General features: G+C 39.4%; 1 protein-coding gene and 1 non-coding gene across 16 annotated transcripts in view; both read left to right on the forward strand.

Annotated features, from left to right (window-relative positions):
* EYA4 (EYA transcriptional coactivator and phosphatase 4) overlaps positions 1-16840 on the forward strand; it is a 363823-nt gene that overhangs the window by 274774 nt on the left and 72209 nt on the right. For all 15 annotated transcript variants that reach the window (XM_069598451.1, XM_069598448.1, XM_069598456.1 and 12 more), the window contains one exon: positions 15168-15292. In XM_069598451.1, the coding sequence (XP_069454552.1) occupies positions 15168-15292 (125 nt within the window). The remainder of the gene's footprint in view (positions 1-15167; positions 15293-16840) is intronic.
* TRNAC-ACA (transfer RNA cysteine (anticodon ACA)) lies at positions 16005-16076 on the forward strand. The gene has a single exon. It is a non-coding gene; the product is annotated as a tRNA-Cys (tRNA).

Consider the following 16840-nt stretch of genomic DNA (forward strand, 5'->3'; position numbering starts at 1 on the left):
GGTCCCAGGTTCCTATCACTAAGATGGCTAGTTGACTTTTTTTTTTAATGGAGACTATCATGTTATGGGGTCAGAGGACTGGGGCAGTGGGGGAGTTCCCTGGCATCCTCTGGCTGTTCATATGCTGTGAATCACGCAGAGCCTCAACCACTGCTTTCTGTAGAGCAGAAGTTGAGTTGATTGTATTAAGGCCACACAACCCCCTGGATGGTATATGGGCATATTACTGCATTTTCTTTATCGTTTTCTTAGAGGTTTTATTTTTGTTTGCTAAGGTCAGGCACTTATCACAGGGCTCCCTCCTCACATTTCACATTCTGATCCCCTGTGGCAGGTGCTAACTTCCTTGCGTTCAAAGTGAATGGGTTGAGTAACCTCATAAAGATACAGAATGTCTTGGCATAGAGAGGGAGAGAGTACAGAATGCCTGTCTGTGGAAGACTTGCAGTGTTATTTCAAGAGGCCTGTAAACCTGAGAAGAGATTTGGAAAACCATCTACACACACAGCCATTAACTTTTTCTAGGTAGTAGATCATAGACTTAGATTCCTGTTCCTGATTCCCTTATTGTTATCTAATAAAGCACATGCCTTATGTGCATTTTAGCATCAGATTTCTTAAGAGAAGTCACTTTTCTTTGTTTCCTTGTATGACGCAATAAATTTTAAACCAGTGATAAAAATGAACTTACTTACAAAACAGAAACATAGAAAACATACTTATGGTTACCAAAGGGGAAAGGTGGGGGAAGAGATAAATGGGATAAATAAGGAATTTGATATTAGCATATACATACTACTATATATAAAATGGAAGCAATGAGGACCTACTGTGTAGCACAGGGAACTATACTCAATATTTTGTAATAACTGAAAAAGAATATACATATGTCTGTATGTATACACCTTTGCTGTACACCTGAAACTAACACAGCATTGTAAATCAACTCTAGGTCAATGAAAATTAAAAAGTAAAATAATGTTCTAAATCAATCTCAAAAAATAAAATTACATTTTTAGATAATTAAATGTAAATAATTAGAAAGCAGGCTGTGATCATGAGAATCTAGCTTAAGTTCTCCAAGCAAAAGCTGTACAAGAATAGCCTGACAGCAATACCAGAAAAGAGGAACAGAAGCCTGTTTTATGCTTAACACATGGTATTCAACAATATGTGTCTTAAAGCCTCTAAATATGTGCTGAGTCACTTCAGTTGTGTCCAATTCTCTTCGACCTTATGGACTGCAGGTCATCAAGCTCTTCTGTCCATGGGATTCTCCAGGCAAGAATACTGGAGTGGGTTGTCATGTCCTCCTCCGAGGAATCTTCCTGACCCAGGGATCAAACCCGCACCTATTATGTCTCCTGCATTAGCAGGCAGGTTCTTTACCAGTAGTGCCACCTGGGAAGCTTGAAAAATAGTACTGCTAGTAGTGCAATAACTATTGCCCAGTGATTTATCTCTAGAAATATAACTCTAGTGTCCTCTTTAAGAACTGTCCTTAACATTGGCCTGTTAACATGTTTATTGTGATTTGGCAATGGATGCATGCCAAGAAAGTTTATAGGTGTCATGACACAGGAAAGAGTGCTTTGAACAGCAAAGTTGGAATCTAATGGGACAAGATGAAATAATGGACTCAGTCCAACAAACTAGCATTTAAGAAGAACACATGAAAAGCTATTCACTTAAGTTCCAAATGCCAGCTGCATGTGTTGTGGCTGAGAGAAAAGAAGGCTGTAAAGCACTGTGTGGGATAAATCCTAGGGGTTTGGTTGGCTGGGTTTCAGTGTCTGTTCATACCATAAAGTGTCTGAAAGAAAAGCTAGTGCACTCTTCAGGCTACACTGATAGGTCCAGAGTTATTGTTGTGCTATTCCTACTGTATGTTGTACATTGAAAGGTTCTGAGTTGAGACATTCCTCTCTGATATTTAAAGGGCAGTGATGGGCTCCAAAATCACTGTAGATGGTGATTGGAGCCATGAAATTAAAAGACGCTTACTCCTTGGAAGAAAAGTTATGACCAACCTAGATAGCATATTCAAAAGGAGAGACATTACTTTGCCAACAAAGGTCCGTCTAGTCAAGGTTATGGTTTTTCCAGTGGTCATGTGTGGATGTGAGAGTTGGACTGTGAAGAAAGCTGAGTGCCGAAGAATTGATGCTTTTGAACTGTGGTGTTGGAGAAGACTCTTGAGAGTCCGTTGGACTGCAAGGAGATCCAACCAGTACCTTCTGAAGATCAGTCCTGGGTGTTCATTGGAAGGACTGATGTTAAAGCTGAAACTCCAGTACTTTGGCCACCTCATGTGAAGAGTTGACTCATTGGAAAAAACCCTGATGCTAGGAGGGATTAGGGGCAGGAGGAGAAGGGGACGGCAGAGGATGAGATAGCTGATGGCATGACTGACTCAATGGACATGAGTTTGAGTGAACTCCGGGAGTTGGTGATGGACAGGGAGAGTTGGGCACGACTGAGCAATTGAACTGAACTGAACTGAACTGAATGGGAAAGACTTCCCTGGTGGCTCAGACAGTAAAGTACCTGCCTGCAATGTGGGAGACCTGGGTTCAATCCCTGGGTCAGGAAGATCTCCTGGAGAAGGAAATGGCAACCCACTCTAGTACTCTTGCCTGGAAAATCCCGTGGACAGAGGAGTGTGGTAGGCTGCAGTCCATGGGGTCGCAAAGAGTTGGGCACAACTGAGCAACTTCACTTTCTCTTCTTTCTTCTAATGGGAAAGAAAGTTTAGCCTCGCCCCATGTTAATGGGTTAAATTTCTTCCAGGACTAAAGTTGCCTGTAAAACCATGTATGGAAAACTTTCTGATAATAAGAGTGAGTTGAAAATGAAATGGGTTGCCTCTTAAGAAAATTATTTTCTTGATACTACAGGTTTTCAAACAGGTTTTCAAATCCAGCATTTATCGAAGGTGTTGTAGAAGTAACTGTAGTCCTAGCTAAACTTCATGACTTCATAGTCTTCACAGTCAAGGCTGTGGTTTTTCCAGTAGTCATGTATGGATGTGAGAGTGGGACTATAAAGAAAGCAGAACACCGAAGAATTGATGCTTTTGAACTGTGGTGTTGAAGAAGACTCTTAAGAGTCCCTTGAACTGCAAGGAGATCCAACCAGTCCATCCTAAAGGAAATCAGTCCTGAATATTCATTGGAAGGACTGATGCCTTGGAAGGACTGATGCTAAAGCTGAAACTCCCAATACTTTGGCCACCTCATGCGAAGAGTTGACTCATTGGAAAAGACTCTGATGCTGGGAGAGATTGTGGGCAGGAGGAGAAGGGGACGACAGAGGATCAGATAGCTGGATGGCATCACTGACTCAGAGGACAAGAGTTTGGGTGAACTCCGGGAGTTGGTGATGGACAGGGAGGCCTGGCATGCTGCAATTCATGGGGTTGCAAAGAGTTAGACATGACTGAGTGACTGAACTGAACTGAACTGAACTGAACTGATGCAGAAGCTGAAACTCCAATCCTTTGGCCACCTGATGCGAAGAACTGACTCATTTGAAAACACCCTGATGCTGGGAAAGATTGAAGGCAGTTGGAGAAGGGGATGACAGAGGATGAAGTGGTTGGATGGCATCACCAACTCAATGGACATGAGTTTGAGTAAACTGCAGGAGTTGGTGTTGGACAGGGAGGCCTGGCGTGCTGCAGGCCATGGGGTCGCAAAGAGTCAGACATCACTGAGTGACTGAACTGAACTGAACTGAACCTTCATGAAGGTACACTGTGTGCCAAATTTTATGTACTTTGCGTGGATGATCTTATTTAAGTCACTCAGTCACCCTCTGGGGTATCATTACCTCCATTTTTGAGCATAAAGTCCACTGACTGGTAAATGATGGAGATGGAGTTTAAAACTCAGGTTTCAGCCTATGGGGTCTTTCCCCAGTGGCTGAGTGGATAAAGAATCTGCCTGCAATGCAGGAGACGCAGAAGGCGTGGGTCGGGGAGATCCCCTGGATGGCAACCCGCTCCAATATTCTTGCCTGGGAAATCCCATGGACAGAGGAGACTGGCAGGGTACAGTCCATGGGATGCAAAGAATCAGTCACAACCGAGCACGTGCACATTCAGGTTGTAGTGCAGGCCCCAAACGTCACACTCACAGCCTTGTGCATAAAATGATGGTGTGTTTGCATTCAAGGACATTGGCTGTCCCTGGAGACTGAAATTCCATCATTTTTACAGAGAGCTATCTTTATTTTGTATGTTATTCTAATCAGTTACTCTTTTAGAGTCAGTATTCTAGCATTGGAAAGCCCTCATTTATTCATCTAGTAAAATGTTTGATTCTTATTGGTAGTTTTTTTTTTTTCCTTAGAAAAAGAGCCTGTATATTTCTTGGTGTAATTAATGATATTAGATGTTTTGATTGTGGTCTTATGGCTTTATTCTTTTGCTTGCTAGAGGGAAATAATTTCCTGCTTCACTAACCATGGTTTGTAACCGATCTAGCAGAAACTTGAGTCCTGTACTATTCAAATAACGGTTGGAGAATTCATTGGGCTTGTTTTTCCTTTGTTTTCAGAGTAAAGAAGGAGGGTTCTGAAAATCTAAATTTAGAGAAATACTTTAGAGGTACATTTTATAAATATTTGCTCACATTTCATGGATTGGGGGAGACCATGTTTTATCTGAATAATCTGTTAGAGTCATAGTGAAGAAAGAGCCAGAGCTGCAAGACTCAAGTAAGGAAGAGCTGTAAGGAAGCCCTGGAAAGGAAGGACTGTAAAAGTGTCCAGAGAACAGTATGTCCATGGCTTTCTTTGCTGTTATTCCATGGCCTGAGGTCACTCTGGCAGACAGGTCACTTGCACTGCAAGCATTCAGGCCTTGGGGACAGGCATGAGATCACCGGCAAATTGCAAGAACAGCTCCCATTATTCATGGCCCACTTCCCCAATCCTCGTTGATAGAGATCTTCTTCCTCCCATATATCCTTTTCTCTGCAGCAGAGCCCATTTTTAATGATGTCTGCTGAAGTGGACTAGTGAAGGCCTCCTTCTGTGATGGTCTGGCCATCCCATCAGTGACATAGACAGTGTGTAGCAGAGAGCATTCACGTTTCCATCCTAACTGCCAGGAGAGAAACTGGCTCTGGGCTGCAGCTGGGACAAGGGTTTCTTGGCTTATCTGAAATGTGTTGATTTAAGATGGCCAGAAGTGCTTTTTTCCAGAGAGTGGGAATTGGTACCCAGTAGTCACATGACCCAGTACTCTTGCCTGGCAAATCCCATGGGCGGAGGACCCTGGTAGGCTGCAGTCCATGGGGTCGCTAGGAGTCAGACACGACTGAGCGACTTCACTTTCACTTTTCACTTTCATGCATTGGAGAAGGAAATGGCAACCCACTCCAGTGTTCTTGCCTGGAGAATCCCAGGGACCGGGGAGCCTGGTGGACTGCCATCTCTGGGGCCACACAGAGTCGGACACGACTGAAGCGACTTAGCAGCAGGAGCAGCAGCAGCAGCAGTCACATGCTCATGACTTCCATCTGATCTAGGTTGACCAAATGGGCTTATCACATTGTTTTCTTGCATAGTGGTTTTCTGTATCCATGCAGAGCACCTTCCTTCCCACCCTCTTGCACATACATGTGCACATGTGTATATACACACACCCTTCACTCATTTGAGAGCTCTGACATTGCACATGCACATATGAAAACTTCCATACACATTGACATCACCCTGCTAACTCCCATCTCCCTTCACCTGTCTGCTTTCTCTCCCAGTGGCCTCCAAACTCTCAAAAGATAACTTTTGGATTTCTAGATATGTCCCTGGAACTTGCTGGATGCTCAAGCAGTGTTTGCTAAACTAGAGTACACTTGACTCAAGTAATTCAAATCATTTCATCTTATTTCATTATTCATCTGTAGCACTCACTATGTATCCAGCACAATTCTAAATATAGAAGGAAAAGCAATGAATAGAAAATACCCCCTGTGCTAACCTACAGTCTCATTAAAATAGAAGCTGATTTTGTTATTCCTATTTTTTCAATACCAAAATCAAGTCGATTGCATTCTTTGTAGCCAAAGATGGAGAAGCTGTATACAGTCAGCATAAACAAGATCTGGAGCTGACTGTGACTCAGTCATCAGCTTCTCATAGCAAAATTCAGGCTCAGACTAAAGAAAACTGGGAAAAACACTAGGCCAGTCAGGTATGACTTCAATCAAATCCTGTATGACTTCACAGTAGAGGTAACAAATAGATTCAAAGGACTAGATCTAGTTAAGAATGTGCCTGAAGAACTATGGACAGAGGTCCGTAATACTGTACAGGAGGCGGTGAACAAAACCATCCCAAAGGAAATGAAAAGCAAGAAGGCAAAATGGTTGTCTGAGGAGGCTTTACAAATAGCGGAAGAACAACGAGAAGCAAAAAGCAAGGGAGGGAGGGAAAGATATATCCAATGAAATGCAGAGTTCCGAAGAATAGCTAGGAGAGACAAGAAGGCCTTCTTTAATGAGCAGTGCTTAATAATAGAAGAAAACAACAAAAGAGGAAAGACTAGGGATCTTTTCAGGAAAATTGGAAACATCAAGGGGGCATTCTGCCCAAAGATGGGCACAATAAAGGATAAAATGGTAGAGACCTATTAGATACTGAAAAGATCAAGATGAGATGGAAAGAATACATGGAAGAACGGTAAAAAAGATGTTAGTAAACCAGATCACTACGATCATCTGGTTTGTCACCCAGAGCCAGAGATTCTGGAGTGCGAAGGCAAGTGGGCCTTAAGAAGCAATGCTCTCAATAAAGCTAGAGGATGCAATGAAATTCCAGCAAAACCATTCAGATCCCTAAAGGATGATGCCATCAAGGTTTTGCACTCATTATGTCAACTAATCTGGAAGACCCAGCAGTGGCCCCAGGACTGGAAAAGGTCAGTGCTCGTCCCAGTTCCCAACAAGGATAGTACCAAAGAAAGTGCTAGCTCTTGGATAATTACACTTATCTCCCATGCTAGTAAGGTCATGCTTGAAATCTTGCATGCTAGGCTTCAGCATTGTGCGAACCAAGAGCTTCCAGATTGTCCAAGCTAGGTTTAGAAAAGGAAGAAGAACTAGAAATCAAATGGCCAACATTTGCTGGATCGTGGAGAAAGCAAGGAAATTTCAGAAAAACATTGATGTCTGTTTCATTGACTGTGCCAGAGCCTTTGAATGTGTGGATCATGACAAACTGTGGAAAGCCCTTAGAGAGATGGGAATACCAGACCATCTTATTTCTCTCCTGAGAAACCTGTATGCAGGTCAAGAAGCACAGTTAGAATTCTGTATGAAACAACTGATTGGTTCAAGATTGAGAAAGGAGTACAACAGGGCTGTCTTCTGTCACGCTGAGCACTTCATGAGAAATACCAGGCTGGATGAGCTACAAGCCAGAACCAATATAGGTGGAAGAAACATCAGTCATCTCAGATATGCAGATAAGACAACTCTAAAGCAGAGGGTGAAGAGGAACTAAAGAACTTATTGATGAGGGTGAAGGAGGAGAGTGAAAGAGCCAGCTTAAGACTAAATCTTAAAAAAACAAACTAAGATCATGGCATCCGGCCCTGGTACTTCACGGCAAATAGAAGGGGAAAAGGTGGACGTAGAGACAGAATTCCTCTTCTTGGGCTCCAAAATCACTGCGGATGGTGACTGCAGCCATGAGATAAGAAGATGATTGCTTCTTGGCAGGAAAGCAATGACAAACCTAGACGGTGTGTTGAAAAGCAGAGACGTTACTCTGCCAACAAAGATCTGCATAGTCAAGGCTATGGTCTTCCCATTGGTCACATATGGTTGTGAGAGCTGGACTGTAAAGAAGGCAGAATGCCAAGGAATTGATGCCTTTGAACTGTGGTACTGGAGAAGACTCCTGAAAGCCCATTGGACAGCAAGGAGATCAAACCAGCCAATGCTAAAGGAGGGTCAACCCTGAATATTCGCCGGAAGGACTGATGCTGAAGCTGAAACTCCAGTATTTTGGTTATATGATGTGAACAGACAACTCATTGGCAAAGTCCCTGATGCTGGAAAAGATAGAAGGCAGAAAGAAAAAAGGATATCAGAGAATGAGATGCCTGGACAGCATCACTTACGCAATGAACATGAACTTGGGCAAACTCCGGCAGATAGTGAGGGCTTTCCTGCTGGCTCAGCTGGTAAAGAATCCACCTGCAATCAGAAGACCTGGATTCGATCCCTGGGTTGGGAAGATTCCCTGTAAAAGGGCATAGCAACCTACTCCAGTATTTGCCATATGGAGAATCCCCATGGACAGAGGAGCCTGGTGGGCTACATTTCATGGGGTCGCAAAGAATAGGACACAACTGGGCAACTGAACAACAAATTTTCAGCTAGTGAAGTGTAAGTCATTCAGTCATGTCTGACTCTTTGCAACCCCGTGGACTATAGAGTCCATGGAATTTTCCTGGAGGGAATGCTGGAGTGGGTAACTGTTTCCTTCTCCAAGGAATCTTCCCAACCCAGGGATTGAACCCAGGTCTCCCGTATTGCAGGCAGATTCTTTACCATCTGAGCTATCAGGGAAGCCCTTTTTCAGCTAAGGAGAATGAAAAGGTTTGTTTAACATTTAAAAAGGAAGTCATGAGAAAAGCATGACTTGTCCATAAACACTTGTCCATAAATGCATTCTGATGTTCAAGTAGACCTTGAGAGCACTGGACACAGAGCCCTGCATACATACTGTCCACTTTGTGCTAGAGAAAAGCTGGCATGAGAGGGAATGCCTTTGAAAGTCTAGGATGCTTTTGCATTTCTTGGGTCATGAAGAATTGATGGAATCTTAGCCTGTAAACAAATAGGCTATGACTCATTACTAGGGTCTGTGCAGAAGGAATCATGGTTTCTGAGTTACAGTAAACTCTAAATGCACAAATATAAAACATACTCTTCTTGGGTTTTGAAGAGAATGTTTAAGTCTTCTGGAAACAAATTCCACCTATGCTACAGATAAGAACCAAGAAGACAGCTTCATGTGACAGGCAAGTCTTCTTTCTTTTCTTTTCTTTTTTTAAAGCGTTTTTATTTTATTGTGTTTTTTTTTTCCTATTGTCCAGAAAGATGCTAGTATTCACATGGCATTATGACATGGGTAGAAAATGGTATCTTGGAAGGAAAAAGGGGGCACCTTTATACACACATACGTACATTCTTTTAAAAATTCTTTTCCATTGTGGTTTACAACAGGATATTGAATATAGTTCTCTGTACTTTTAAAAAAGGGATTACCTTTAAATACGGTTATGTAGATTTGGCAGAGTGGATGCTTATATTCAGTTTAATAACTCTTGAAAACCATTCAAAATGTTTCATTGCAGAAATAAGCGTTCCTGATAGTGGTTTCACAATGTGAAAGAATTAAAGTCACTTTTTAAAAAAATGGGAAACATACAATGTGACAGGAAGAACCTGGGCTCTGGCATCAAATAGACTTGAGTTCCAATTTTACTGCTGCTACTTTCTATCTGCAAGTTCTTGGGCACGCTGTGTATCCTTCTTGAGCCTCAATGTCTTTATCTATAAAATATGGAATATAATACGTACATCAGTGTGTTAATGTAAAGATTAACAGGGTATTTTTGGAGGACCAAGCATAGGCTGTGTCTTACAGTATGTACTCAGTAAAAATAGCCTGTAATCAATTTTATGCTGTTGCACTCTAAGGTAAACTTTATATTTTATATATTACCTTCTAAACAAATTAGACTTAGAAAGAATCTGAAGTTTAACATACAAAAGAAAGCACAGGAATACTCTTAAGATATAATTGATGGCAATAATGCCTGCCTGTTCTCTAAAAGCTCTGTTAGTTGTGAGACATCTCAAACCCATGAATATGAACTCAAGCAAAGGGGACTTACTGTAAAGATTCAGGTAATTGTGTTTTGGATTCCCGAAAACTGGAATGTAAGATACAAAGGCAGTTTTTGCTTTGCTTTGCAGGAGGGACATACTCCTGCTCCTCTCTGTGATGTGGGCTTCATCCTTTCGTTCCTGACTGATTTTCCTCACTTCCTCTTTCATGTCGTTCACGTTGGCTGTCAGCCACCACACGACCTTGCAGCTTCAGTGATACCACTGACCAGATGCTTACCCTAGAACCCCCACTTCGAATTCATCAAAACCCAGCTAACAAGCTCTGAGAAAATTTTCCAGACTCTCTAACTTCACACTGATTTCTGTCTGTTCCACTCAGTGGGCTCTTAAAATACTGTTGTTTTCTATGCACAGGAACTGCTTTCTCATTTAGAAATAGGTTTAAATGTATATCATAAATTTCTTGAGGGTAGGACCACAGTTTCTCCACTCAGCAATCCTAACACCTGAGACAGTACTTTGCACATTATAAGCAATCATTCATTTGTTTGCTGGGAGGGGGCTTCAGGATGGGGGGTCGCATATGTATCTATGGCCGATTCATGCTGAAAAATGGCTAAACCATCACAATATTGAAAAGTAATTATCCTCCAATTAAAATAAATAAATTAATTAAAAAATCTTTATGTTGGTTTCATTCAGAGAAAATAAAATCACAAGCATTAGTTGTTTGCTATAATGAAGCCCATTATCAGGAGTGTGAGACCTATGATACTTTGAGGGGTTCCCACTATTCTCTTCTCCTCTGTGTCTTTTTTATCCGGTTGCTATAAAGCTTTCCCTTTATCTTAAGAATTTGACTATAATGTACTGAAGGTTTGACTTTATTTTCTCATTTGTTGTATTTCAAGGCTTTATGGGTGGCTGTTTATTATCAAATTTGGCCATTATTCTGAAATTATTCTGTTTCATTCCCTTCCTTGCTTTCTGATAATATCCCACAAATTACTTATCTTTTGTTGTTATTCAGTTGCTAAGTTGTCTCGGACTCTTTACGACCCCCTAGACTGCAGCACACCAGGCTTCCTGTCTTTCCTTCACTGTCTGACAGAATTTGCTTAAACTCATGTCCATTGAGTCAGTGATGCCGTCCAACCATCTCATCCTCTGTTGCCCCTACTCCTCCTGCCCTCAAACTTTCCCTGCATCTGGGTCGTTTCCAGTGAGTCGGCTCTTTGTATCAGGTATTGAGCTTCAGCTTTAGCATCAGTCCTTCCAATGAATATTCAGGACTGATTTCCTTTAGGATTGACTGGTTTGATCTCCTTGCTATCCAAGGGAACCTCAAGAGTCTTCTCCACCACCACAATTCAAAAGCACAAATTCTTTGGTGCTCAGCTTTCTTTACAGTTCAATTCTCACATCTGTACGTGACTACTAGAAAAATCGTAGCTTTGACTAGATGGACCTTTGTTGGCAAACTGATGTCTCTGCTTTTTAATACACTATCTAGGTTTGTTATAGCCTTTCTTTTAAGGAGCAAGTGTCTTAATTTCATGGCTCCAGTCATCATCTGTAGTGATTTCAGAAACCAAGAAAATAAAGTCTGCCACTGTTTCCACATTTTCCCCATCTATTTGCCATGAAGTGATGGGACCAAATGCCATGATCTTGGTTTTTTGAATATTGGGTTTTAAGCCAGCTTTTTCATTCTCCTCTTTCACCTCATCAGGAGGCTTTTTAGTTTTTCTTCACTTTCTTTTTTTTCCTCTCTGCTTCAGTTTGGATAATTTCTACTGGCTCAGTTTCAGGTTTACTGATTTCTTTTGCAGTATCTTTATAAGTCCATCCAAAGACTATGTTTTAATTTAATATTTATTTTCTATTTAATAATTTTCATTCTAGATCTTTCATTTGGGTATTTCTTGATGTTTTCATATCTTTTCTATAAGCAATACATAGATATAATAAATATGATATTATAGATATAATTCATAATTATATGCATATAGAAAATATATGGGCTTCCCAGGTGGCTCAGCAGTAAAGAATCCACCTGTGATGCAGAAGCTGCATGAAACACAGGTTCTATCCCTGGATCAGGAAGGTCCCTGGAGGAGGGCATGGCAATCCACTCCAGTATTCTTGCTTGGAGAATCCCATGGAGAGAGGAGCTTGGTGGGCTACAGTCCATAGGGTTACAAAGAGTCAGACACAACTGAAGTGACTTAGCATGCACGCATGCACATAAAATATGTATTCATGCATATATGTATTTATCTATATACATGGCATGTATATATATGTATATACCTTGTGTGCATATCTTTTCCTATAATTTTTTATACATATAAAATAGTTTTTAAATCTTTGTTTGTGCATTCCAAAACCTAAGTCACTTGCAAGTCTACCTCTTTTTACTGTGTTTTATCTCTGTTATGTGTACTATAGTCCTGCTTCTCGTTATGACTCAAGAAGTCATTCTGAACATGACGTACAAAATATTTATAGTATTCTGAATATTATGTATTTGTAATTTTCTGAAGATTATGTTCAAAAAGCCATTAGAGACTGAAGCACAATATTTGTTTTGTTGTATTTCTCAAAAAGTCTAAATCTTTGCTCTGGCTTCCAGTGAAAGTGAGGGTCTGAGCATTCAGATTCTTCTTGGAGTTGAGTTGAGCTGAAGAGAGACTGTGAATAGCCCAGCTTCCAACCTCCTGTTCTGATAGTTCAGTATGTGAACTAGAGAGACATTGAAGTTTCAGACATTTTTGGTCTGTATTTTTATTTAGTATTAGTATCACCCTTGTACCTGTAATTTTGATAAATTCACTCATTAGTTTTAATAGGGTTTTGTTTTTCTTTAATGGATTTCTCAGAATTTTTTACATGAACAATTATGTGCTCTGTGAATTAACATTTTTTACTTTTCTAAGCTTTACTCCTTTTATTTCTTCATTCTTGTTTTCTCCTGCTGACAAAGAGTGCTGATAAAGTTCTGTTGAAGTGGCAAAAAGATATCTCTGCCTTTTCATATCTTTTCTATAAGCAGTACATAGATATAATAAATATGATATTATAGATATAATTCATAATTATATGCATATACAAAATATATTGGCTTCCCAGGTGGCTCAGCAGTAAAGAAGCTGCCTGTGATGCAGAACCTGCATGAAACACAGGTTCTTCTTTAGTGAACCTGTGAGAAGTAACTCAGTATTTCATCATTAAATATAATAAAAGGTGTAGATTTTTTAAGAATGATCTTTATCATATGGGAGGAAAATGTTTCTTTTCCTACTTTGCTGAGAGTTGTATGAATGGATGGTGAATATTGTGAAATGGTTTTTATACCCATTGAAAACATATTCTGTTAATATATTGAATTGCATTTTTTGATTTTCAGGTGTTAACTCAGTTTGAATTCTTAGGGTTAAACACACCTGGTCATCATATATTATTCTTTTTAGTACTGGATTTTATTTAATAATATGTCAAATATGTCAAAACTATATTTTCATCTATGATCATGAGAAATATAGATTCATAATTTTCTTTTCTTGGCATTGCCTTTGGCAAATTTTAGATCAGAGTAATTCTCATTATATACAATAGAGTAAAAAGTGTTACTCCTACTTTTTCCAAAAATTTTTAAAAATATTGTTGTTATTTTTCCTTAAATGTCTGCTGCTAAGTCGCTTCAGTTGTGTCCGACTCTGCAACCCCGTAGACGGCAACCCACCAGGCTCCCCCGTTCCTGGGATTCTCCAGGCAAGAACACTGGAGTGGGTTGCCAGTTCCTTCTCCAATGCATGGAAGTGAAAAGTGAAAGTGAAGTCGCTCAGTCATGTCCGACTAGTAGCGACCCCATGGACTGCAGCCTACCAGGCTCCTCTGTCCATGGGATTTTCCAGGCAAGAGTACTGGAGTGGGGTGCCATTGCCTTCTCCGTAAATGTCTGCTAGTATTCACTAATGAAATCATTTGGCCCTGGAGATATTTTCAAGTGTTTAATTATGTATTCAACTTAATTGTAGTTTAATTTGCTATAGGACAACTTTTAAAAGTTGTTAGCAGTTTTTATAGTTTGTATTCTTTTTAGAAAGTCTGATTTTATCTAAATTATTGAATTATTTGGCATAATGTTTATAATATTCTCATACCATTTTTAATATCTTTAGTATCTCTAATGATCAAACTCTGGATTTGTAAGTTGTCTATATTGTTCATAGATTTTGCTTCAGCAATTTTTGCTTTTTATTGTTTCCCTTCTTCTACTTACTGTGGGTTCAACTGCTTTTCTTTCAGTTTTCTTAAGGTGGGAAGATTGTTCTTAGAATCAGATTTTAAATCCTTCTCCTTTTCTTATGTAACTGTTAAAAGGTGTATTTTTGTCACTAATGGAGAAGGAAATGGCACCCCGCTCCAGTATTCTTGCCTGGAGAATCCCTTGGACTCCTCCATCTGGCTCCTCTGTCCATGGGTCACAAGAGTCAGACACGACTTGGCTACTAAACCACCACCAACCATTTCTCATTAATCACAGCTTTATTTGCATACCAAAAATTTTGATTGGATTTTTCCTAAGAATTTATTTTTTAGAGCAGTTTAACATTTACAGCAAAATTGAGAAGTAGGTACAAAGACGTCCCATCTACTTCTTACTCTACACATGTGTAACCTCTCCTGTTACCATTCCAGCTTCACTCACCAGGATGGTGCATTTGTTGCCAAGGATGAAGCTACATTGTACATAGTTTACCTTGGGGTTAGCTCTTGGTTTTGTACATTCAGTGGGTTTGAATATTGTATAATGACACAACATCTTTCATTACAATATCATACAGAGTTATTTTCACTGTTCTGAAAATTCTCTGTGCTCTGCTGTTTATCTCTGCCCAGTCTCACTCCTGGCAGCTATTTTTTATGCTGGAGTTGTCATATATTTTACTTTTACCTTCTATTATCAATTGGACAGTTCACTCTTTCATGAATTAAGAGAAACATAAGATAATCTTTTGTATTTACTTAAATTTACCTGTCACTCTTCATTTCTTCCTGTAGATGTGAGTTGTTTTTTTTCTGGTTATTACAGATAACCAACAAATCTATCATGGAAGCTTTACTTATTTATTAATTTTTGATGGACTGCCATGTTCACCTAGTTAACCAAACATTCTTAGCTATAGGTTTCAGTTCCTGTTATTGTGAGATCACATGCATGCTCAGTAGAATGATTTATGTAGTTTATTAAGAAATCTCTGATGAAATTTTCAAATTTCTCTCTAATAGGTCTATGGAAATGCAGGACCTAGCAAGTCCTCATCCTCTTGTTGGAGGTGGTGATACTCCTGGAAGCTCCAAATTGGAGAAAACTAATCTCAGCAGCACTTCGGTCACCACAAATGGGACAGGAGGTAAGTGTACAATCCTGAAGATACCCGGAATCACATTGCAATGTTTGTTGTAATTTTACATGGTAGAGGTATGCTAGTAAGTAAATATCTCATTAGCAATAACACCAGAGTGTTATATACTTAGTGGATTATTTGTTGTTCTGTTCATTTTCTTGATATTTTTGCTCCTCCTCTATAACTGGAAATATTCAGAAAGAATAGATAGCCTTGAGCAACATTTTAAAGGCTTTTAGCAAGGCTTTCTTTTTGTATTTGCCCTTGTAAATATTTTTTAAAATGTACAAAATGTGTCCAAAGGATTTACACTCTGATCTTAACACCCCCCCCCAAAAAAAAGAAATTATGCTAGTTTTGGGGTTTATTTTGAATTTTAAGAGAAAGGCTGCTCCAAAATTTTTCTTAAAAATGATTTTAGAAATAGAAAAATGTCCATATCTGCTGCATTTTCTTTTCAAAGAGAGAAATACCTAACATGTATTTAGAATAGAAATTGAAATTTTTTCCAGACATCTCATTTGATTAGCTTATAATTATGTCACAGCATATGGCAACAATAGCAACTGTTTAAAATATTCCACCCTATTGCTATTATAAAATACATTCAACTTGTAAGAAAATATGATATGATATTTGCATCAGAATATATATATATATATATATATATATATATATATATATGTATATTTAGAAAGCCTATACATATATATGGACTTCCCTGGTGGCTCAGATGGTAAAGCGTCTGCCTACAATGCGGGAGACCCAGGTTCAATCCCTGGGTTGGGAAGTTCCTCTGGAGAAGGCAATGGCAACCCACTCCAGTACTATTACCTGGAAAATCCCGTGGACAGAGGAGCGTGGTAGGCTGCAGTCCATGGGGTCGCAAAGAGTCGACACGACTGAGCAACTTCACTTATACATATATATGGGCTTCCCTGGTGGCTCAGATGGTAAAGAATCTGTCTGCAATGCAGGAGACCCGGGTTTGATCCCTGGATGGGGAAGATCCCCTGGAGAAGGGAATGGCAATCCACTCTAGTCTTCTTGCCTGGAGAATCACAATGGACAGAGGAGGCTGGCAGCTACAGTCCACAGGGTGGCAAAGAAATGAACACAACTGAATAACTAACACTATACATATAAACGCACATATATACACATATATAAACTACATTTTAAATTATTCACAGTTCTTTTGAAGTTTTGTAGATTTAGTTGTTTTCATTAATGAGTGAAAAATTATTTGAAAATTATTTTAATTTATAAGCTATTCATGTTATTAGATATTAGCAAAGCATTTGCCACATCATATTTTCTTTTAAATTTATGAAATTTATACACCTCTTTACACTTATTTTAGAATAACTGTGAACTCTAAAATTTTCTTTGTAGAGTTGTGTGGATTGCAACTTGCCTGTATTTAATAATTTTTTTACCCAAAACCCTTTGTAAATTAACATTTTCCCTGTTTATAGTGTTTATCTGTCTCTAAACATGCATCTATAATTTCAGCTAATTAATTGTAGGATTGCAAATTTATAGGATTGTTTA

The sequence above is a fragment of the Ovis canadensis genome, chromosome 8 (assembly GCF_042477335.2).
Source record: "Ovis canadensis isolate MfBH-ARS-UI-01 breed Bighorn chromosome 8, ARS-UI_OviCan_v2, whole genome shotgun sequence".
Lineage (NCBI taxonomy): Eukaryota > Metazoa > Chordata > Mammalia > Artiodactyla > Bovidae > Ovis > Ovis canadensis.